The 22663-nt window shown below is 36.6% G+C and overlaps 1 protein-coding gene and 11 non-coding genes across 12 annotated transcripts in view; 5 read left to right on the forward strand and 7 right to left on the reverse strand.

Moving 5' to 3' along the window:
• Positions 1-22473, reverse strand: part of LOC146132151 (striated muscle-specific serine/threonine-protein kinase-like) — a 23351-nt gene extending 878 nt beyond the window's left edge. Inside the window, exons 1-25 of the mRNA XM_083397231.1 lie at positions 22270-22473; positions 21754-21839; positions 20835-20947; positions 20627-20714; positions 19871-20042; positions 18523-18621; positions 17704-17903; positions 17006-17120; positions 16002-16192; positions 15423-15551; positions 15088-15160; positions 13849-14000; positions 13218-13414; positions 11809-11965; positions 11070-11202; positions 8640-8798; positions 7360-7511; positions 6727-6985; positions 4857-5030; positions 4007-4190; positions 3803-3867; positions 3201-3317; positions 2616-2683; positions 1582-1823; positions 312-400 (exon numbers count right to left, since the gene is read on the reverse strand). Of these exons, the coding sequence (XP_083253357.1) occupies positions 312-400; positions 1582-1823; positions 2616-2683; positions 3201-3317; positions 3803-3867; positions 4007-4190; positions 4857-5030; positions 6727-6985; positions 7360-7511; positions 8640-8798; positions 11070-11202; positions 11809-11965; positions 13218-13414; positions 13849-14000; positions 15088-15160; positions 15423-15551; positions 16002-16192; positions 17006-17120; positions 17704-17903; positions 18523-18621; positions 19871-20042; positions 20627-20714; positions 20835-20847 (3228 nt within the window). The 5' untranslated portion in view covers positions 20848-20947; positions 21754-21839; positions 22270-22473. The remainder of the gene's footprint in view (positions 1-311; positions 401-1581; positions 1824-2615; positions 2684-3200; positions 3318-3802; positions 3868-4006; positions 4191-4856; positions 5031-6726; positions 6986-7359; positions 7512-8639; positions 8799-11069; positions 11203-11808; positions 11966-13217; positions 13415-13848; positions 14001-15087; positions 15161-15422; positions 15552-16001; positions 16193-17005; positions 17121-17703; positions 17904-18522; positions 18622-19870; positions 20043-20626; positions 20715-20834; positions 20948-21753; positions 21840-22269) is intronic.
• Positions 5260-5331, reverse strand: Trnaa-ugc (transfer RNA alanine (anticodon UGC)). Its single transcript has one exon. It is a non-coding gene; the product is annotated as a tRNA-Ala (tRNA).
• Positions 5334-5415, reverse strand: Trnas-gcu (transfer RNA serine (anticodon GCU)). Its single transcript has one exon. It is a non-coding gene; the product is annotated as a tRNA-Ser (tRNA).
• Positions 5806-5888, forward strand: Trnal-uaa (transfer RNA leucine (anticodon UAA)). The gene has a single exon. It is a non-coding gene; the product is annotated as a tRNA-Leu (tRNA).
• Positions 9517-9588, reverse strand: Trnaa-ugc (transfer RNA alanine (anticodon UGC)). Its single transcript has one exon. It is a non-coding gene; the product is annotated as a tRNA-Ala (tRNA).
• On the reverse strand, positions 9591-9672 carry Trnas-gcu (transfer RNA serine (anticodon GCU)). The gene has a single exon. It is a non-coding gene; the product is annotated as a tRNA-Ser (tRNA).
• Positions 10245-10324, forward strand: Trnal-uaa (transfer RNA leucine (anticodon UAA)). The gene has a single exon. It is a non-coding gene; the product is annotated as a tRNA-Leu (tRNA).
• On the reverse strand, positions 12071-12142 carry Trnaa-ugc (transfer RNA alanine (anticodon UGC)). Its single transcript has one exon. It is a non-coding gene; the product is annotated as a tRNA-Ala (tRNA).
• Positions 12145-12226, reverse strand: Trnas-gcu (transfer RNA serine (anticodon GCU)). Its single transcript has one exon. It is a non-coding gene; the product is annotated as a tRNA-Ser (tRNA).
• On the forward strand, positions 12924-12995 carry Trnaa-cgc (transfer RNA alanine (anticodon CGC)). The gene has a single exon. It is a non-coding gene; the product is annotated as a tRNA-Ala (tRNA).
• Positions 14769-14850, forward strand: Trnas-gcu (transfer RNA serine (anticodon GCU)). The gene has a single exon. It is a non-coding gene; the product is annotated as a tRNA-Ser (tRNA).
• Trnaa-ugc (transfer RNA alanine (anticodon UGC)) lies at positions 14853-14924 on the forward strand. The gene has a single exon. It is a non-coding gene; the product is annotated as a tRNA-Ala (tRNA).
• Positions 22474-22663: the final 190 nt, after the last annotated feature.

Below are 22663 nucleotides of genomic sequence, written 5' to 3' on the forward strand. Positions count from 1 at the left end.
TGGAACAACACAATCAACTTAAAACATTTTTATGAATATGAAAATAACGTGATAAAGGTTTGTAAAAAAAAATAAAATATATATTAAAATATTATTCTCGCTAATCTATCCACATAGATATATGACGGGCTTTGTTTTACATTTTTTGTGCATCGTAGGATTTCGCAACATATAGGCTATTACGGTTTATCAATACGCTTTATAACCATATTGTTTAATATGTAACAATGACCAAATTTGTGAAGTTTAACATGAAACTTTAAACAATAAGAGTATATCAGTTAAACCCGCAACAAAAATCGATAACTTACAGAAACGTCGAAAGACGGTGATTTTATAAGGGGCTTCCACCTGTTTGAGCTGAAAGGAAAATTTTCTCCCATCGTTTTCATTCTTTCACCTAAGAAAATCCAATAAGCTTTTTATTTGCTTAAGTCGTATGATGATATTGTATATATTAGGACTACAATAAAATTTCTTGCACCTCGATTTAACAAATATAGGTTGGGTTATACTATTCTATAGGTATCCCTAATCAGAATATACATAAGCTTTATTAAAGCGAGGATCATTAATTGAAAATTAGAATTGTCGGGGAGTAGAACACCGGCAAACGCTGTTGTCAAGTAACCTATTTCACAAGATAGCCATGTGCAACGACGACCTTGGCCAACTTTACTAATATTTTAACTGACAACACAGTTCACTTGTCTACAAGATCATTCAAACACAATCATATTTTCGCTTTTGTTTAAAACAAGCTCAGTCAAAATCAAACAATCGTTTCATTTAGAAGCCGTGCCTAATGTTAAGTGGATAAAACTTAGGCGAGTTTATAGGAGTTAACCAGCATCCTATAGTATGTATAAATCAATAACCAGATGTAACTGCTAGTGTTAACGGTAAATATAAAGTACTTAAACACCATTGGTTTCGGCTTGAGTAAGCTGTATCGGTTCGGCTTCACGTCTTCAATTATTTATCCATGCGTATGTTGTTTGAGGCAACATTCGCGGGAACTCGAATATATTTTACAGGTTATCAAATGTTACAACAAACATGCTTCTTGTCGTTTACAATTTCCGACTGACAACAAGGTTTTGTTTAACTAATTCATCTACAATGGAATTTCTCGCACGTCTATTCAAACAGCCACGTTTCTTGTCGTTTGATTTAATGGTTTATAATACCCGGCTGACACCAAGGTTTGTTTAACCATACCAGTAGTTCTAAACCGGGGTGCAGCGGTGTCCTGTGTCATTTCTAATGCTCAAGGTTGCCAAAAGGTATTTAAGAATTTTTAAGAATCGGATTTTTGTTCAATTGGTAAGCTTTTTAATAGAACTATTTGCGTACGAATAGAGACCATTTATATCAAAAGAACTTTTTCTACACGTTTTAAATTGATTGTGTTGTTCCATTTATAGTGACATTTCAGTAAAATACGCAACAAAATTTCCAGTCGGGTCTATTTATTTACCTTTGAGGGGTGCCGTAAGCCATAAAAGGTTCAGAATCACTTAACTATACCTACCTACGTCATACGTCTAAAAGGGCATTTTTATAGTTTGAAGCACTTACACGAATTCGATGGTTCCTTTTCGAAAGATCCAGATTTTTTTAGGATTCCCTTCGGGGGCTTCTTGGTTAAGGATCCGGAAGACACCCTTAGGTGGGAAGGGGTCAGGGGTGGGGTCGATCGGTTCCACATGGAGGGGTGAACGCAGCACCCCGAGGTGGGGCTCAAATCGTTGACGTCGGTTAAACTGCCTCTGGTTGGACTGTCCGAGATCGTTGCATTTATTTCGCTGGATGACGCGCTTCTGTTATTAAATGATGAATATCTTTACTGGTAGTGCATAGTGCATAAATGTGTCACCTGTTATTTGCTTTATTTAGGCCCGCGTCACAAGCACTGTGGTTTTATGGCCCATCTAAAATGTATAAAATATTGGTAGAGCACAGTCGATTTGTTAAGCTTTTACCTGCAAAACTTGAATAAAAGCACCCATTCTGTTTATTATGATCACTAATAATTGCTTAAGCAAATTCCCTCACTAATGCTTAAGAAAATAAAAACATGGCATTCGTTTATTTTAAATTGGGTGAGCTTTTTTACAAAACTGTAATGGAGAATGTTCTTTAGTTTCTGGCATTTTGGTTAAACTCTTGTCTATCAGAAATGCGTTTGGTGCGTGGTCTATTTGGGATACACATATTAAGCCCGAGGTCTAATCTACACACGGATAGTAGGCCCGCCTATTAAAAGGACTGCAAACCCCTGCCTTAACGAATATGACCACAATATTGACAAATGCCAGGAAAAAATCCTTTCCACGTTTTGCCTGTATTCAGAAATGCTAATCTATATGAAAAAGTGTTTGTCACGTGCCATGGCAGTCGCATGGTATATATTGTAATTGTTGTGAATGCGTCTCATATAATTCCTACCAGGAAATCATATAAGATATTATCTAATTTAACAACAATAAATCTGTTTATATTTTAACACTATATATGTATAGATTAACTCTTATTGGTACTTTGGTTTTATCAGAAAATGAGTAACACAATTCAATCGCTTCCGATTTTATAATTGAATCCCTTATACTTACCCTATTCTGCCTTGTGCATTTTTGTCGTTAGTTGATTGCTTGTCATTGGTCATGTAGTCCACTTTGCTCTGTGAAATGTAAATACACCAAAAGCCTAATTAATACAATTAATACAGCGTTTGTGTTTTGTGAACTGGCCAACAGAGCCTTAACGTACTGTATATCGATGATATTTTTTTTACTGTGTTGAATGCGGGAACATTATTCGTCAGTTTATTCCGGCGCATGGATAAGTGTTTTTCTCTTACGTGAATTAGGGGCGAAAAGGTATAATTTGTTATATGAAATACTACCCAAAGTAACCGGTCAGCTGATTCTTTTGATCTTCATAGAGTGAAAGATGTTTGTAATAATTTGGGCAATACGAGTCAGTAGGATGAGGAACACCGCACTAACATAATCAGAAAACAGCTATATGGTCCGAGGTCGCGTAATTTGCATTCATGAACCCTAAGATTTATGTACAGTTTTCAATTTTTCGCTTTATGCTCTAATAACGTACAGGCCTTTTTACCGAGTATTGTGGTGTGTTATAGTAAATAATCGTCAAATTGTTTATTCTAATTAACGTAACATATTTGTTACCAAATAAAGCTCTGCTGGTCGCTGCTCCGCCACGACATCGAGCGGCGAACAATAAGCTTGGATTTCAACAAAAACGTCATCTTCCATCTTAGAGACTTGTTCGTCCTCGAAACTTACCTGTTTAAACACCATTAAACCATTGGTAGAAAAATGCTGAAACTTGCCGACAAATTTAAATTAATTCAAAGTGTTTGAATATAACCCATTTTGCCGATAGACAGGGTTGTCATTCTGACATTGTACTATACACGAAATGGCAAAGGGTTGATTGTTCCAAAATGTAGAATGTAGCGTTATGCGTGTAGCGTTATAACCTTGCAGTTTTAAGGACGTCTAGGACCTTGGCTGACATGTTGTTCGACGAGGCTGTTGGCCCGAAAAAAAGTTACACTGTGGCGTTTGTTCCTGCGACATATTACCGAACTGGTCGATCGCGAGCCTTAATGTGTTTTTTTCAGTCGATTGCAAATAAACAAAAGTTGCCCCCCCCCCCCTGAATATAATATCATTAAGCATATAGCAAAATTATTTGAGTAACAGCGCAAAAGTCTAAATTTCAAATTACAATTTGTACCAAACAATTTAAAATAAAATGTTTGCACCTTTTTTCCAATTGAAGACAAGTTTTTTCTTCCGTTTACCGGAGGGTCAATCGGGACACTTAAACCTGAAAACAACCAAGAATTTTACCCAAATAATTTAAGTTAAGAGATACTTAATTTACCTTACATCATGTAAAGATAAGCTCCTCTTAAATAAATTATAAATATTGCACAAAATTTGATGATATTCAAAAAAGGACTCACTCGCTGGGTTGGGAGACGAGCGCAGTTGCAAAGGGCGGTCCATCGAAGCACTGCTGCTGCGCGATTGGCTGAACACGTCACGCTTGAATTGAGCAGGGGCTTTTGTAACGGCAGGAAATTTAATTGGACTGGGAGTTTGTTTTAGTAAAGGTTCCTTTAAAACGCTGTTGGTGTTGGTTGGAATCTGAGCAATAGTTACAATACGACAATTACAAATTTGCTGCGGTAGATTCTGTATTAAGTGACTGGGAGTACGCCAATGCACTAACACAATCATAAAACAAGTTTTATTGCATCGTCATTAAGATAAAACCTATACCCACTGTATACCGGATGTTGCTTTTATTTGTAATCATATATATTTAGTTATCGTGCTTTTTAAGTGGGTAAAATTTAAATTAAGTTGTGACTTAATTCTTTAGCACTCATAACGCATTTAAAAAAATTATTTTTAAAAAGATTACAGAAAAAGCAACAACGCGTTATGCCGAGACGAGCGTGGTCAGCTTCTGCGGTTTGACTTATTGAAAACAAGGTAGTGTTCTACTTTTGGATGTGTCACAATTAGTATCTAACGATTGTATGTAATATACTTTCCTTATGCTGTAAACTTGTTGTCAGGTCATTCTACATTAAAAGAGGCAGTGAAAACAGTAAAACACGTATGTTTTTATGTGCAACTGAAACCCCAAGCTGAAAGCCTAACTAAAGGTTAACACTTCTTATCTAGGCTGAAAAGCGTCGAAGTATTTCTTAAATAGATTGTGTTAGTGACGTAAAATTCAGGAACATCCTGCCACTTCTGCGTTGTGTCAATCAAACATAACAAACGCTCAGTGTTTTAGCAAACCTTGTTTGAAGCGACATTAACAGCCCTCTCATCCTCCGTGTCCGATTCGCTGGATGAGCTGTACGACGAGGTGCGAGTCTTCCTTACGAAGAGCGATGAAGAGTCGTGATCCCCTCGGAGAAGAGAGGACACAGATCTCTGCTCCAGGGAGGACTTTCCGGATAAAAGCGATCTCTGATTAAAAACAACAATCGAGGCTTGAAGGGTTAAGTATATTTTCTCACTTGAATGTTGCTAAACCAGATTCTAACATAACTCTTTTTAGTAAACATTTTTTTGACTATAGAGTAGGACATACATTGTTAGACTTTTACTAATCTTATAACATACAAAAAGAGGCTAAAAAAATGTGTTTGGTTGAATATAGGCCCATTCAGCTATCATAGTGTGTAATTTACAAAACTGGAGATGCCGGGGATTGAACCCGGGGCCTCACACATGCAAAGCGTGCGCTCTACCACTGAGCTACATCCCCTGCGACGAGGATGGGATTCGAACCCACGCGTGCAGAGCACAATGGATTAGCAGTCCATCGCCTTAACCACTCGGCCACCTCGTCTACAAAGAAAGTGGGTGTCATCGAATGCCTGTTTAGTAGTTTGTTTGCAAGTATGTTCTTTTAAATGACCCACTTCTTTTGAATGCATTGCGACTTTCATTTGCGCACAACGGAGACTTGCATTTAACAATCAAATAAAAAAGTAATGTAATTGTTTTTCTGTTCTTGAAATGAATTTCAATTTTTCTCTAGAGATGTGTTGCCCGGTAAAGCTAATCCTGTTTCATAACAGTAGTAGCCTCAAGTGCTTGAAATAAATCTGGATGTTGACATGTGATTTCAAATTGTATAAATGTAAAAAAAATATTTCGACACAAACGGTGTTTCGTGGTTATAAAAATCCAAATAAATAAATCAAATATAAAACGCTTTATCAAGTGAAAGTAGAGCACTGGGTTGGCCGAGTGGTTAAGGCGTTGGACTTAAGTTCCAATGGACGAATGTCCGCGTGGGTTCGAACCCCACACCCAGTATATGTTTTAAATCTAGTTATTGAAATCAGCAGTCTTGTGTAGTAAGGGTCATTACATAGTTTATTAAATGTAACACACAATAAGACTAACAAAGCGACAGTGCCTTAAGCAGAAAAAACTATAATACCACAGTATTACCAGAGTATTCAACTACATAATAAAGCCAAATACACAGTAGGCTAACTCCCACGACAGAATAAGATCCAAATCGTCTGAATAAGACATAAAACCGCCCAAAGTCCTAAATTCATAGTAATAAGGCCCAAATCACCAAAATAACGCCTGAAACTTTAGGAAGATGGTATGAGACGATGGGCCGTTTTGGTGTCGACGTTTAGACGCCCCTAGTTCGACCGGCACCGTGTTTTGGCACTGGATTTTTGCCCCTGTTTAAGGTTAGTGGTAGGTAATGGGTGAGGTTAGAAAACAGGTTACGGTTTCTTTTAGGGAGTTTGTGATGTACTTTGGGGTGGCGTTTAATCAGTAGGCCTACATTTTTCCTGAATTGTTAGGCCTTACATACATTTATCCGACTACTTATCTTATGGAAATGAATTATGATCTATAAAACTGGAGATGCTGAAGATTAAACCCCAGGGCTCACACATGCAAAGCGTGCGATCTACAACTGAGCAACATCACCTGCTGGATTCCTTTATATTTTATGTTGTAAGTCTACAACAAACGCATGTAATTTAGAATTTGAAAAAATCCATTAATATTTTGTCCTCATATCTACCGGCGACAGCAAACCGCAGGAAAGTAAAGAGCTATAGGGGCTATTGACATGCTGCATTTTATTGTCGTTACAAAACGTGTCAAAACACGCGCCGACCACCTGCCAAGTCCTGCGCGACTGGAAGTACTTGAGCTTTGCGGTAGAGAGTGGCGCTTTCTGTAGCTCCGAGGATCGCTTCGCGTCGCCAACTGCGGAGATCCAATCGTGACGTATGCACTGGGCTGCCGACATGCGACCTGAAGGACTCCTGGTCAGCAGGGACTCGACAAAGGACCTGACATGGTCGGAAACGACCGCAAACTCGCTGTGGCCAAATGACAAAGTGTTGTCCCGGACTCGAAGTAAGGTCGCCCGGTCCCTGAGTTTTGTGGAAAAGCAAGTCTTATGAATAAATAAACTGCAACTAAAGCTAGTTTGTTAGAAATGAATTATTCTGTGTTTAAAATAATAGTTACCTGTTTGCCCAAATAGGCCCTAAATAATTAGCAAATAACAAGTTGACTATGGTCACAAGTGAAATTAGGTTTAAACCAACGGTAACTACGGTTAACTATCATTTTCGCAATTAAACCAAAAAAACAATATTTTTTTTAAGAATAAATGCATTCCCTATTTCTTAGTCATATTATTACCATTTTTTACAACTGAAAAAAAAGCATTACTGCATGATTTGATCACCCAGCATACTACTGGGGCACTCCAAATATAGATCTTTTTTTTAAGAGGGCTTACGTTTCGCCGGCGAAGGGGGAAATCCCGCTGACGGCGATATACGTCATCACTCCCACGGCCCACATGTCAGACGATGACGTAACTGGAAGCGACGAAACGATTTCGGGCGACACGAAATCGGGCACGCCCCAATCCCAGTAGAAGGGCTGAGTCTGCATCAAATTAAAAGTGATTTTGTTGCACTAATTATTTCATCGTTTGTGTGTGAGTTATTGTTCTCTGTTTTATCGCTTGTACGCGCGTTGTTCTTTTCACTCTTTCCTTCTCACTCGCGTAAATTATATCGCTTTTCCACTTTTACACCTTTCACGCTTTATTTCTTATCTTATGACGTCTTCTGGCACCTAATAATTAGTTACGTTTGGCACTTACAGCATTTTTTCCCTTCGTTATGGTGTTCCGAGAAACCGAAGACCAATAAAGGCAGTCCGGTTTAGGGAGAGGTTATGAAACATTTAGAAACATTGGTAAGTAACGTTTCTGCCACCCTTTTAGGCGTTCGATTTTCATTGTTTTACTTACAGCTCGCTTATATTAATACAGTTGAAAGACACGTAGTGTAGCGCTTGGCATCCGACAGGCTGATGAAAAGTAGAGATCCTACAGTTTGGCGCAACAGTTTGCCATCCAACGCAAAGCTATACCCACCGAATAAAACATTTCAACTCAGACCTTTTAAACATGTTAGGACTTAGCTTGGTATAAATTTTGACCCCAGGGTTCAATAAATATTTGCCGTTCTTCAGTGAATTTTTAAACTGTCTGCTTGGTTTTTGTTACATTAAATTAAGTTTAAGATTGTTAGAACAGAACGATTTTGCAGATTAATTTAAAAAAATCAGAAAATGTGAAATCCACAATTAAAATAACTATGCTATAACTCAATGTTGTAAACAAGTCATTTTGAAATGACTTAAATCCAAGTCAAGTCATTCGTAAAATAACTTTCGAATAAATAACAAGTCCAGTCATTGTTAAGTCAACTTCAAGTCAAGTCCTTGTCATAAAAATAAAACTTTAAACTATTAAAAATGAAAAAACCCTTCGATTATGAGTAATAAGTCAAGAAAAAAAGAACATAAACGCAACATATAGCAAGCAAATTGTTTTATGAACAGAATAAGATAAATAACCCCAGTCATTTGTCCAAATGTCTTGCCCAAAAGACTTTAGTCAAGTCATGTCATTTAAAAACAGTGACTTAAGTGCATTTAATTCAAGTCATTGACTTTTGTTATCACAACACTGCCATAACTCATCGACAAAAAGTGACTTCCTACCGTGTCCACTTTTGCTGCGTTCGTAAAGTCATCAAGTTTAAGGCATTCCAATTGGTCGGAAGCCAGAATCAGGTTTTCCGGCTTTAAATCCAAATGGACAATGTTTCGTTCGTGAAGGTAGGCCAACGCTTCACATAGCTGCTTCATGTAACTGGCAATCTACAGAAATAATAAACCGGTTACAACTGCGTGAAAAAGCGTATCCAGGGTTTGTGTTTTGGTTTACATTGCTAAACGCCCACGCATAAACCCAAGTCAGCGACAAGAAAAGAAACAAGTGACTGAATTTTTTTGCACATTGTACGACTGTGCACACATTATAGTTTAGCATATGCACTTTAAAATATGCGTACAGTTTCCCAAATGTCCAAATGTTAATATGCGGGCAGAGTCAGGGTTAAGGTTTATGAGTTTTTTTTACAACATACTCACATTTTATAGAATGTTCGCACATTTCTGAGTGAACATTTTTAAGCATATTGTGCACAAAGCCTTATATCCCATTCTCTTGGAAAAAGAACGGGTTGTAAGTCATGCGTTTACACAGAACAATTTGACATAATGAAAAGATCCGCTCCTGGCTGTATAAATAAGGTAGCCGTGGCGAAATTAAAACAATCACGCAACATAAGTAGAAACCACATGAACAATTAATTTAGAAGTGACAAAGACTTGTTATTACCGTATGTATTGTTTTCAATAGGTCAACTTAAAGCTGTTAAACTTTTCTGTGTATATAAAGATTAGGACTATTTTTTTATATACATTGACAGTAGGAAATTGTTAAGATACGGGGATAAAACATGACTTTGTAAGATGAGATTTAGAATGTTGTTCAGGTGGAATCAAAGCCAAAATTGGGTAAACTTAGAAAAACTGGAGATGCCGGGGATTGAACCCGGGGCCTCACACATGCAAAGCGTGCGCTCTACCACTGAGCTACATCCCCTGCGACGAGGATGGGATTCGAACCCACGCGTGCAGAGCACAATGGATTAGCAGTCCATCGCCTTAACCACTCGGCCACCTCGTCTGCGAAATAACACGGTGGCAATAACCAGATGTTTCTTGTTTGTTAGTTATAATATTGAAAGCTTGAAATGAAAAAGTTAGACTGCTTGTTAATGTTGTAAAGGAAAATATCGATGCAGAACTTGTTGAACACTATAAAATAGCGCTCCGTCGCCTCATTTTTATATTTGGTCTCAGAAAAAATATGAATACAAACTTATTGCGAGATTTGTAAAGTTATTGCCCTAAAAACCTAAAAATGCGATTATTGAAATCAATTAAAAAAAAAAACTAAACTTACCTCTTTCTATATGATTTTTAGCATAACAATCGATTACTTAATTATCATTGTGGCGTAAACAACAGTTAGTTGTTAGTTTATTAATTTTGTAAAATAGGATTCCTATCTCGCAGTTGGCCGATAAATTAAGGTTTAACTTTAGACTTTTAAAGACTTTCATCTTTGGGCAAAAATGTTAGTGACATTATAGTGAATAAAATGTCTTAACAAACATATTTCAGGAACTTAAATTGTTAGAAATGCAATACGAATTGTAATTTCACAACATCGTTTGATTATATTCTACCGCAACTGGGTTGGCCGAGTGGTTAAGGCGTTGGACTTAAGTTCCAATGGACGAATGTCCGCGTGGGTTCGAACCCCACAGTAATTTTGCCTTGGGCACCGGTAAATGCGAAGGCGGTCGAAATTAACAAATAAAAGCAAGCTTCGATTTGAAAAAAGTACATTGTAGTTCTATTTTACAAATTTTTCCTGTGATACTGATTTTTAAGATTAATTTTCAATATGTTTGTAGGCATATAATAAAAAAATACTTTATGAACTGGGGGCGAGCCCGGCGGGGTCTATGAAGGGTGGCAATTTTATTTTATCCACACGTGTAGTTTATACCAAAGCAGCAAATGGTTAGAAGTAACTATAATTTATGCTTATCAAGGTATTTAAGTTTAAGAAGAACTTACGAACGACAAAGCACTTACAGCCCATTTGTTTCTCAGAAGCGTCTCTTGACAATTATAGTTTTATTTATACGAACGTCCAACAGCCACAAAATTGGTTTAGCAGGAAATTTGTTTGTTAATATTTAACGAAGGGTGGCACCAGTTTAAACCAACATTACGCGTGACTGAAAACTATTCAGAAAGCTCGTAAAACACCATCAATGTCACTTGGAAACATTGATGATCACAGGTCGTTGTTTTATGCGAGCAAATAAGGTGTTACAAGATATAAATACTAATAAGCCACAGCATGTTTAAAAAAAGCATATAACTCGTTTCGTCGAGAAATTGACCACAGGAACGTGATTAGACTAAATATACAAATATTTTATATTTTTGGGGACAACTACATGATCAATAAAAAAGATTAAACCACAAAAATAAAAGATCACTCACGATGTGCTCAGTGACGACCCCTAGCGACAGAAAGTGGTCGAAGAGTTCGACACGACAGAGTTGAGTTACCAGAATACTGTGCTTGGCGTCTCGGTAGTTATCGCGGTAGGTGATGATATTCTTGTGTTGTAACCTGAAAGCAGAGGATCATAACTGAGTCTTACAGATAATGGTTAATCATACCCCGATTTAACAATAATGTAAGATATTTGGAGCATAATGGTTGGAGGTTGTAGTAAGACGTAATAAGAATATCAAAGTCAATACAGAAGTAGGTATCATGATACTTACTTCTGTATGGGCTTTGATATTCTTATTATGAAAGATATTTTTTCAGCTAATATTGTAAGATATTTTTACATTTTTAGACACTTGTAAACCTTAAGTAACGAAAATCTTTAAAAGACGTCGACACTAATAGAGTTCACACCAATAGAAGTAGTATTTTTTGGTAAAAATTACCACAAGTGGATACACCTTAGTTCATGTATAGCAACGCTTCCTTTTACCCTTTGTTTGATAATTATATCCTTTGCCTTTTATTTGATAAACAACACGCGGAACTATTTGCACCTAACAAACATACAAACATTGGTGTCATAAGACAAAAATTCTTTTCGACGCATCGAAAAAACAAACGCAATTTTCGCACTTTGTATAGAGACTACAAAGCTGCTCTAAACAATGGCAAAGTTTTATAATGTTATTACTTTTTGCCAAGCTTTGTCTTTTCACTTACCTCGATAAAATTCCTATTTCGTTCAGTGCCTTTCGGAAAGCATCACAACTGATCGAAACGTACTTAGCAGCAAATTCGCGGGGTGTAGACTTGTCAATGACGCGTCTTGTGACGTCAAAAGCACCTCGTTTTATGACGTCGCCGACTGTATAATCTCCTGAAGTTGGATTGTAAATGAACGAGATGTTGGTTGGAATTTAAACACGAAAAAATCATTGTAAGATTAAGTTTATGTAATTCAGTTGATCCATATAAAAAAAAGTGGAGATGCCGGGGATTGAACCCGGGGCCTCACACATGCAAAGCGTGCGCTCTACCACTGAGCTACATCCCCTGCGACGAGGATGGGATTCGAACCCACGCGTGCAGAGCACAATGGATTAGCAGTCCATCGCCTTAACCACTCGGCCACCTCGTCTACGAATTCCACAGGTGAAACTGGCTGAGTCATTGTTTTTTTAATGAAATTTCTTCGACGCTGCATTGCAGAAAGTGTAAATATCGTTTTAAAACGTTTGCTATTTACAGTAAAACTACGAATTAAAATCTTATTTTGTGATTAGTGTTCGTTTTCCATTGTAAATTTACTCGGTATAAAGTTTTAGTTAATATGATAAATAAAACCAATCTTTCGTTTTGAAGTGATTTTGAAGATCGTTTAATATCTCAAAGTTTGGTGTAAGTGTCGATTTTCGAAGTTACAAAAATTGCGGTAAAATGAGTGCTGGGTGTAAAGTCGAACCCAGGCGGACAACTGTACAATAAAACTTAAGTCTTAACGACTGATATCGTTCGGGTTGTTATGTTTCATTCCTTGATAAAAACACACTGTATTGCATAGGACATCAAAGAAAATAAATAAAAAAATTGAAAGAGCATATCATTAGTAGTAAATTAATATATTTCCTGACCGCGTAGACGTACGATCGGCTACGTTGAAACCACTCTAATGGCCATTAAAAAGCTCTCAAAACATCATCAACGCCACTTGTGAAATATTGATGATTACAGGTCGCCGCTAATTACGAACAAATGAATAGTTACCATTCATACGCAGTTTTTAAAAATAGGTTGAGGCATATTTATAAAATATATTAAGCTTGGTGACTCTCAGTGGGGATGTAGCTCAGTGGTAGAGCGCACGCTTCGCATGTGTGAGGCCCCGGGTTCAATCCCCGGCATCTCCAAGTTTTATAATTATAAACACTACATTTTATTGTTTAAATAATCGAACAAATGTGTACTCTTTGTGTTCCTCGGAATAACATCTCTCAGTTGATGATGGAGTTGCGTTGTTCTTACATTTCCCATGGATTTTAATTGCAAGCGCAACGCATTACTTTCAAGTGATTCTTTGCGTAAAAACTGCCGAAGCGAAATCGAAACCACAAAAAATTTTCCCATCTTACTTTTAATATCGCGTTTCGGTGACACGTCGGTAGGTAAAGTGTCTTCTGCCAAACGCGCGACATCCGGGCTTCGTACGGTAAGCTCTGCTTTGCACGTGACCTCTCCTGATTGGTTGCTTCCCTCACAAGCGTACACGCCACTTTGGTCGCTAGTGGCGCCCTTGATCAGTAGAGAGTGGTGCTCGTTGTCGTGCACCCTGGTAAAAATAACATTGTTTGTCACCGTTTAACAGATATATTTTAGAAAATCTTGTAATAGCTCTATTTCAATATTAGTTTTTATTTCGAAATTGAAAACCGTCAGAATGACTGTGGTGAATTCTATTCTTCTTCTTTGGACAGTTATTGTACTATATCACGGTTCTACCCGAGTTATTTTTTCGAAATAAATTATTTTCCCACTTGACAAAAAGAAAAAAAAAACAAGTTACATGTTATACGTGCTAGGCTCCAACTTATTTCAATGTTGGTTTGCATATCTTTCCTAGTAAATAAAACGGAGGCAAATACTGTTTTTTTATCAATAAACTACAAACGTATTTTTTGCCTGGCAAGATTAATTTAATTTAAATAAATAAATATAATAGGTATCATCCACTCCTTAAAACGAAATGCCCGTTTTCTTGCTCACCTAACAGCGTTAACATTTGTAACCTCACAGTCGTCTTTCAGCCAGCGCACGACCGGCGGTGGTTCCCCGAAGATGCGAACGCTAAATGTGGCGTCATCACCTGATACGATTGCGACGTCTTCCATTATTTCGTCGAAATACGGCGCGCGGTGCTGTCAAAAAGAAATGCAGTAATGAAAGCGTTGTATTAATTCAACTCAATACTCAAGTGCGAAAGTAGTGACTTGACTTGCGAAAGTAGTGAATTCACTATCTTATTTTAGACAAGTGACTTTCACGACCTAAAGGAATGGTTCTCACGAATAATTTCATGACAAGGTTTCTTTTTGTCCCTAACTTTGTACTGATAAAAATGTTTTCCTGCTTTGTGTTACGTTATTGGTGTTTACTTGGCAAAAATTACTGAAAATGAAGAGGGATTAGTAATTTCAAAAGATAATACTTGTAATTTTGGTGCAGTTGAGTTGACAATCAATGGCAATGACTGGTATAGTTTTATTTGTACCCATACTCAGTTTTAGACTTACTACCCTTAATTGTTACTGATACATTTAGTATTAAAACATTTTTCAACGACGAGGTTCTTATGTGAGTAATTTCACACTTGAGTATGAGTATTCAGTATGAGTACTACTGTTATTTACTATCCAGACATTGGCATGTCGAAGATGGTAAAACTATCAAAGTATCTATCCTCGGTTATCTCAGGGTGTTCAGAATAATGGAGTATACTGAAATAATGGGTAAAACATAAGCATTTTGCATTTGAATATTTTAACGTTTGCATCTTGCATTAATTTACTGTTTGGTTATCAAATGAACAACAAGTACTTTTCGGTCCAGCCAATTAACTGTTTCTAAACAATTCCTTATAAAGTAAACTAACAACCACACGTTCGTTGGTTCTTTAACGGTCCCAAGACGAGGTGGCCGAGTGGTTAAGGCGATGGACTGCTAATCCATTGTGCTCTGCACACGTGGGTTCGAATCCCATCCTCGTCGCAGGGGATGTAGCTCAGTGGTAGAGCGCACGCTTTGCATGTGTGAGGCCCCGGGTTCAATCCCCGGCATCTCCAGTTTTGTAAATTACTTTGTTATTTATCGTTTTGATTATTATTTGCAAAATATAGAATATATATATTCGCCTCGAATGGAACAATTATTCTGACTTTAATCATAATGAATATTAAATGGCCAACTCAAGCGCTAATTTATCGAAATTATAAATATATTTTGTACGTTTAGTTCAGGTGAGGTGTCATTTTCCAGTTCAAATGCGGTGATGAGACTTCCGTTTGACGAGTTCCAACCACTAAAAATAGTAACAAAAAAATTGTTAAAATTTATTTAGGTTTTTTTAACAAACTTCTAAAAGCAAAATCAAATCAGAACTTTAAGTTTTATCGAAGTCCTATCTGGGTGGATTGCAGTCAACCAAGTTTTAACGAATAATTATGTATATTTTCAGCTTAAAAAATAAATTAGTTTTAAAATAAATAAGAATAATAGTTAGTGGTACTATTTAATTTAAAGTCAAAATTGATGGGTGTTTCAATATTTTTCGATCATGGCACCTTTCCAATGCCTTTTCGGAATCCACAAATATCTCGGCCGACGATTCCGCTTTACCAACAGGATTTTTTGCGCATGCGCGAATCACCCCCTCGTCGTTTCGCTGGATGGCGTCAAAGTGCAGGCGATATCTAAAATGCCCAAATCATTGATGTAAAGCATAATAATAGCATCATTCATGCTTAATGCCATTAGTGATTATGGATTTTAACGGGAAACTGTAGTTAAAAATACAATGTGCTTTTTAAATATTCTTTGTCAAAGTTATTGGCAAAAACAGATTTATTTGTAAGCAAAACGTTTAGTGCTGGTTCCTTCCCTGCTTATTTTTCACTTTTAGGTCACGAAAATTTTGGTGGAACATTAGTTAGCTAAGTGATAAACCAAAGCATCAAAAAATAGCAATGATTTAATGAAAATCTCTAAAATTTTAGTCTTAATGTTGTGTCATTTTAAGTGGCAAAAATAAAAAAAAGTTTTAAACAGGCTTTATAAACAGAACAAAATATAGCGCCCAGGCAAAAAAGTCGGAATACGACGAGATGGAATCGGCTGCGAAGTGTTATCATCCTACGACTTACATGTGGCCGTCGATGCAGGATACTTTACATTTATCCTCGTCCAGGGCGCCCTCCTTATGCAGAAACTCTACCTCGGGAGCGGGGAGACCACTGACGTCACACGTCATTATGACGTCATCACCCTCCTTGGCTTCGACGTCGCACAACTCCAGCGTAAATGTCGGAGCGACTTCCTCGCTGTCCTTCGGTGACTGGAATGTTGTAAGAAACAGTGTTCGTTAAACTGAATACATTGTTGACATTAGGCGTCAGCGGAACATTGTTCGACAAGCAAAAACATGCTGCCAATGGTTTTGGATTCCATAAAGATGACCCTTTAAAATATTGCTGACTTGATGAAGCGTGCTGTTTACAAACAATTGATGCCATAATTGGTTACAAATAGAGATAGGCCGATATATCGATTTACAGATAATATCGGCCGATATTTGGCTTCTACCGATATATCAATATCGGTAAATGTAGGCCGATACTTTGGCCAATATTTTAGTACGAAAATAATATCATAATTTTTTTTAACAAACAACTTACCCACTTTTTGATCAAAGATATTTGGGTTTAAGCATCACACCAAGTTAAGATGCAAAATAATAGTTTAATAATTAAAAAAAGGTATATAAACTAAACATTATTGAGATTTTATTTTCAATTAATTAAAACAAGTTTTAAACATTTCCAGGTATATAAAAAAATCGGTATCGGTATCGGGTATCAGTTGACAAAATTGTAAAAAAATCGGTATTGGTATCGGTCCGAAAAAGTGATATCCGTCGATCTCTAGTTATAAATGCTTGGTTTGATTTTTAACAGAATTCATTTAGATGAAGTTGATTTACCGATCAACATTGCAACCACCCACCACACAAGTTAATCAAAATCAATTTACATAGACGAGTTAGCAATATGTTGTATGAAATGTGAAGGACAGAAAAAACAAATCTGCCACCAACAACATGAAACTTATAAAAGCATGTCCAGTCTGTGTCGTTTTGCCAGCGACGTACCGTTTGCTGAACGACGATCGTTGCATTGCAAGAGTCGCTGCCGAAGCGGTTAGTGGCGGTCACCGAATATTCACCTTCGTATTCACGGCTTGCCGCAGACACAGTGAGTGAATATCTGCAAATGGGTGCCATGTGAAATATACAGAGGCAGCGTAACGCGGATAAGTTTTAACTGATTTACGCCCGACGCTATAAGTGGCACGCGATGGTCATGTCATCGAATTGTTAGGTATGAGGGACATTAAAACAATCCTATACACTATGCAAAATTGACAATATAAATACTTAGTTTGAAACGGCAGCGATAGTTACATTTCACTGTTTTACAACTAAAAAATAGGAACATACGTGGTCTCTTTTGTAAAAATAATTGGGTTATAAGGGAATGTTAAATCGCACTTTTGATATCATTTTTTGGAGGATTAATAAAAATTTCCTGTAAAATGCTGATCTGCAAAAAAATCATTAACTGGTTTATATCTAGAATCTAGATTTTTGTTCAATCGTGGTGATTGCATAAGGAACATATTTGTAAACAAAACTATGCTTTCGTGATAATGAAATATTGTATAGTATTTAAATATTTTATATCTTATATTAATAAATCCTGAATTTTTTTTAAACGAGCTATGCATCAAAATATAAGTTACATCGCAAAAGCTAATTCAACACTATATTAAATTGAATTATTCTATTACTTCGTTAAATTTAATGCGATCCTTTCTTTGTTGATCTTGAAGCGATCTTTCAAAGACGTTTCTTCGTCCGATAAAGGAAGAATCGTTCCAATAAGATTTGAATCCTTGTACCATGTGACTGAGGCTTCGGGGTTGGTTTCAAGAAGACAAGCTAATTCCACAGATTCACCTTCCCTCGCAGTAACGTCTCTAAGAAATTCCTAAAAGTATTGTACGTAACATTGCCTAGCAGGCAAACTCGAGAACTTACATAAGGCATTATACGAAATGATGTTTTATAATATTTAGCCTTGTGGAGAAGTTGTGCAAAAAAACTTTTGATATAAATCGCACTAAAATTTTTTGGGGGATTCTTATAGTTAAAACTCAATCAGGAATTTAGTAGTTAAAATACATCCAATTAATATTTGTATATAACCAATACCACCTTCCGCCACAAAAAGGTTAAGAGTGATCGTTACCTAAAGTTAACCTACAGAAATTGACTAGTGCGATTAAAGAATATATAGAAAAGCCAAACCTATCAAAATAATTGGATTATTAATTTAATCACTAGATACGTACAAGCGTACATATTGTTTGTTTATACGTGTTTCTTTTAATGTGACGTGAGACCCCTGCTGAAAGGCAGTGAACTAAGCAACGCACTGGAATTGAGGCAAACGAAGTGATCTGATTAATGTAAACGAAGTTTGCTAATATTTGTACATAACCAATTACCGCCTTTCCGTAAATAAATTAGAGTGATTAAACCCCTTGTCCTAAAGGAATTGACTTAATATACCTAAAACACGGAGTAACATATATTGCATCGCTTACTGTGAACTTTGGTGGAGATACAAACTCCACGTCGTCGTCACTTGACATTTCAGCTACTGGAGTTTCATCGCCACTGTCGATACTTTCGTCATGGTACGCCTGCAAAACGACCAACCGGTAATCGTAATATTCAATGTCAGTTTGAACTTACTACAGTTGTCTCTCTGGTCCGATACACTAACATTTTCCTTGTTACACCTTTAAATTGTTGGCCTTTAAATTTGTTCGACACGCCCAGCGATAGAAATTTTACTAATTTTTATTTATTTGTTTGTTGGTAACAGAAAGTCAAATTCAGTCGCTGAAGTTTGTTAGTAATCTTGTGACGCCTTTAAACTGTTAAACTTGCGACACACCCAGGAATATAAACTTTGAAAACTTTCATTTATTAGTTTGATTGTAACAGGATCGTTAAAGTGTTTTAGTAGCAACAAGTTCGAGCTAGGCTGCATGTCAGAGTATATAATTTCTGAAAGCATTCTATTACTGCAATTGAGTTTAATACGAAACGGAACCTGTTGCGACGCCCTTGGAAGATAAAAGGAAGCCCAGTTTGAGAATCTCTAACTTAAGCAATCCGCTTTAAGACGATGGTAAACGTACATAGTTCTACTACATCGCGAATGATTTTTAACATAAAACACTAAAAACTTTGACACTGATTTGCGTTTCTATCTTGTCTTCGTTATGACTTGATGAAGGTCAGAAACATCGTTTAGGTATGAAAATTATTCTATATTCACCCCCGCTCCTAATGCCAACAAAGATTTGGTATTGAAAGTTTAAAGTGGTAAATACGATATAACTTGTTCGTATCGCTTTTTGTATCAACGATTTTATCAAATATTGTACTATAAAGCCAACTACGTCAAAAATAACCAGAATATTAATGTTTTGTTTATAATTTTATTTTTCAATGTCACGCGGAAACCACGCAGAAAGACACTGTGTCGCAAATTTCATTTTTGTAGACCTTATGTGCCGACTAAAGCGTTTGGTTGCTGTTCGCACCGGTTATCCGCCGACTTGGTTTTCTTTATCAGTCTCCGTTTTCTCAAGGCTGCATTTCCTTTGTGCATGATTTTGTTTGTATTGCGTTACATTACGTTGCCATTCGTCGGACAGAGTCCGAGCGGATCGGACTCATTTTAAGCACAGTTTGCAATCTAGTGGTTAGGACGAGCTGTAGCCTAATGCGAGCACTTGGTGTGCACGTGTGTTTGCCTTATAGTGATTGTTGTACTGTTACAAACGTCTTGCCGGAGAACGTTAAGTCAATCCTTATCCTTATCAACTACTTTTGGGGACAGTGTCCCGAACTAGTCTGCGACACACTGGAACAACTCACCGGAATTGAGGTAAACGAAGTGATCTGGAAGTTGGTTTCTTCTCCTTCTTCTGTTTTCTCCTCCCTGGGAGGTTCGGGAGTGAGAGGACGCGGGAGGAAGAGCAGTTCGTCGTCCTTAAGGACGGAGCGAAGACGCCGGTTGAGAAAGTAAGGAGGGAGGATATTGGAATCACTAAGGCGATAATACAAAAAAATAGTTAATAAGATGCAATCTAACATGAATTGTTTTTTACGTGGTAATCTTTTGTAATTTAGTTATCTATGCGTGACGTGGTTTCGTGTTACAGCACAAATTAACAATTACGTATGCTAGATAGAAATCGCATTTCTGGTGTAAACGAAGTTATAAACTGACGTTTCGGAAGCAGATACCAGCTGTTCTCATCAGGTTTAATAATTACCTATGGTGTTCATAACAGCAGTGAATAAATAAAATACGTATGTTTTTGAAGTGTATATATTACAATTGGATTTCATTGTATCACGTTAAGATTCGGGGTAACAATTTCCTTGTGAAATTTAAGAGACGAGGAAAGTATTAACAGTTCACTGATGTCAGATTGAGCTGTTTGTATTTTACCAAGATCAGAAATTGAGAGCGAATTGTAGTTTATTTTACATAAATATTTCTTGCTAGGTACACTAAATTCAAGCACACGTAACATATTTAGTGTTGCTCATTGTACGTTTTCTATGTTTGTATATATTATCCACTGAGTCTATCTTGTTTGTTGTTTTAATGGTTGTTGTTTGTACCTTGATGGATTTAAGTCTGAGTCGTGTCCGAATCGCTCGCAGTTTTGGAGGAAATCGCCTTCTTCTGGTGAGTAGTAGTCTAAGGTGGCTGTGGGATTTTAATAAGACTTATTAGAAAACAAAATAATTTGTAAACTGATACGAATAATAGGATCTATTGGGTTAGATTCGTTAACAAAGTTTTAGCGATGAATATTTTATGTCTTACCTTCCGAATCCATTCCGTCACCGTCCTCTGCACTAAAGTATGTTGTAGACGCAACGCTGCTAAACGACAGGATGGAGCCACGGCGAAAGTCGGCAGACGATGAGACGTCGTCACTGTGTTTGAATGTAAGCAATTTTGAAAAAAATATTGCAAAATACACACCAGGAGATTCTTGTTTGGGTTGTGCTGTTATTCAGAATTAAAAATAACGGATTTAAATTAATTGTTTTAAGATGTCGTAAAAACTAATATTTAAAAACAAATAAACAGGTTGACAGACTGTTTCATATATTTTCTATACCTTTTTCGGCAAGAAGAATATGCGTTAATTAGCACACCTTTCGGACAATGTTAACAGGTAGGCTACAAAAAAAAACTTGTGCCTAAAACTTACTTAGGCTATTCTAAGAGAAAAATAATAAAGATAATAATCGGTAAAGTTATTGTTTTCCGTTTTCGAGAAAGAGGCAGTTCGTCCACCATATGGCCATTTTTGCTCATGTGAAAAACACTGTTTGTGCTACACCTGACAAAGATACAAAATGGTGATAGACACAGGTTTTTCACTGGTTGGCTTTTTGTTTTCGTTGCTTTTCGTTAACCTCCCGAATATAAGACTAAAAAAAAACTATTCAAAGAGCTACTGTACATTTAAAATGCGAAAAAGTAAATTTTTAAGAGATTTTAAAACTAGATCAACTTTTACTATTGAGCTTCAGGGTGCCACATTTAATAAGACCTGTTCTCGTGCGAAGTTATTTCATTTTTTTGTTTGTGGAATTTTCTATTCTTACAGGAATCGTTTAGAATAGGCTACTTTCCTAACTTCCATGTTGGATATAATTTTACCTAATGGTGCAAGCAATTATAGGATTAAACACAAAATCCAAACTAGTTAAGAGTAAAATATTAGGCCTACTCTTGATCAGGAGTCGCTGGTCTAGGCGCTGAGTCTGCAACTTCGCTAGCTGTTGGCGATAAAACTTCCAGTGATTCCTGAGCAACCTTTAATAAAAATAGAAACATTAGTAAGTTTTGTAGTCTTGGGAGAATCCTGGGTTTAAACATTAATGAGAATTTTGTTGTTTAACTTTGCAAAGTGGGCACATTTACATATAATTAAAAGCCAATGCGATAACGTACAAATTTTACTTTTACTCAGGTGCTTATGATTTTTCTGCGTGATGTAGTTTTTGGCTAGTGTAATTTGTGAGTAAAAATATCGAATTGCATTTTTTTCCGATATTGTACAATCCTTCATAAGATTTTTTAAGTTTATTTGGTATAAACTTGATTTTATTTGTTTCAATAAATGTAACTTGTTCTCGATGTTAAATAAAATATTGAACTGATAATATCAGATTTAAAATTAATTTTGAAAGTACGACTTTAAAATCGTGAAAATAATGATTCAGTTATATTTAATTTTACTAACCTGGACATATTCGCCATCTTGGTTTAGCGAATCCTTGACGTTGCTCAAGTCACTTTTAGGTTCAAGTGGCTGAGGCAGGTTGGCTAAATAGAATTAAATTGTTAGTTGGTAAAAGGCTAAACTAGTTTCATTATATTATGGATTGATGGTATGGGGCCTTCTACAGAATTTAGGCTTAAAATGTGCGTCATGTAACTTTTGATTTTGTCAATCACTTTTAAAATCTGATGCTTAGATAAACAACACTGAGGCTTATTTACCTTTTGAGTGGTTCAATGTTAGAAATCAACACGAGGCAACACAACCCACGATAATATTCTACAGTGAGTTTGTAGGAGTAGCAATGCTTTTTTACAATATTTTCACTAAATTTGTCACTACACACCCGACGCAC

This window comes from Ascidiella aspersa, chromosome 9 (assembly GCF_963924565.1).
Source record: "Ascidiella aspersa chromosome 9, kaAscAspe10.2, whole genome shotgun sequence".
Classification (NCBI taxonomy): Eukaryota; Metazoa; Chordata; class Ascidiacea; order Phlebobranchia; family Ascidiidae; genus Ascidiella; species Ascidiella aspersa.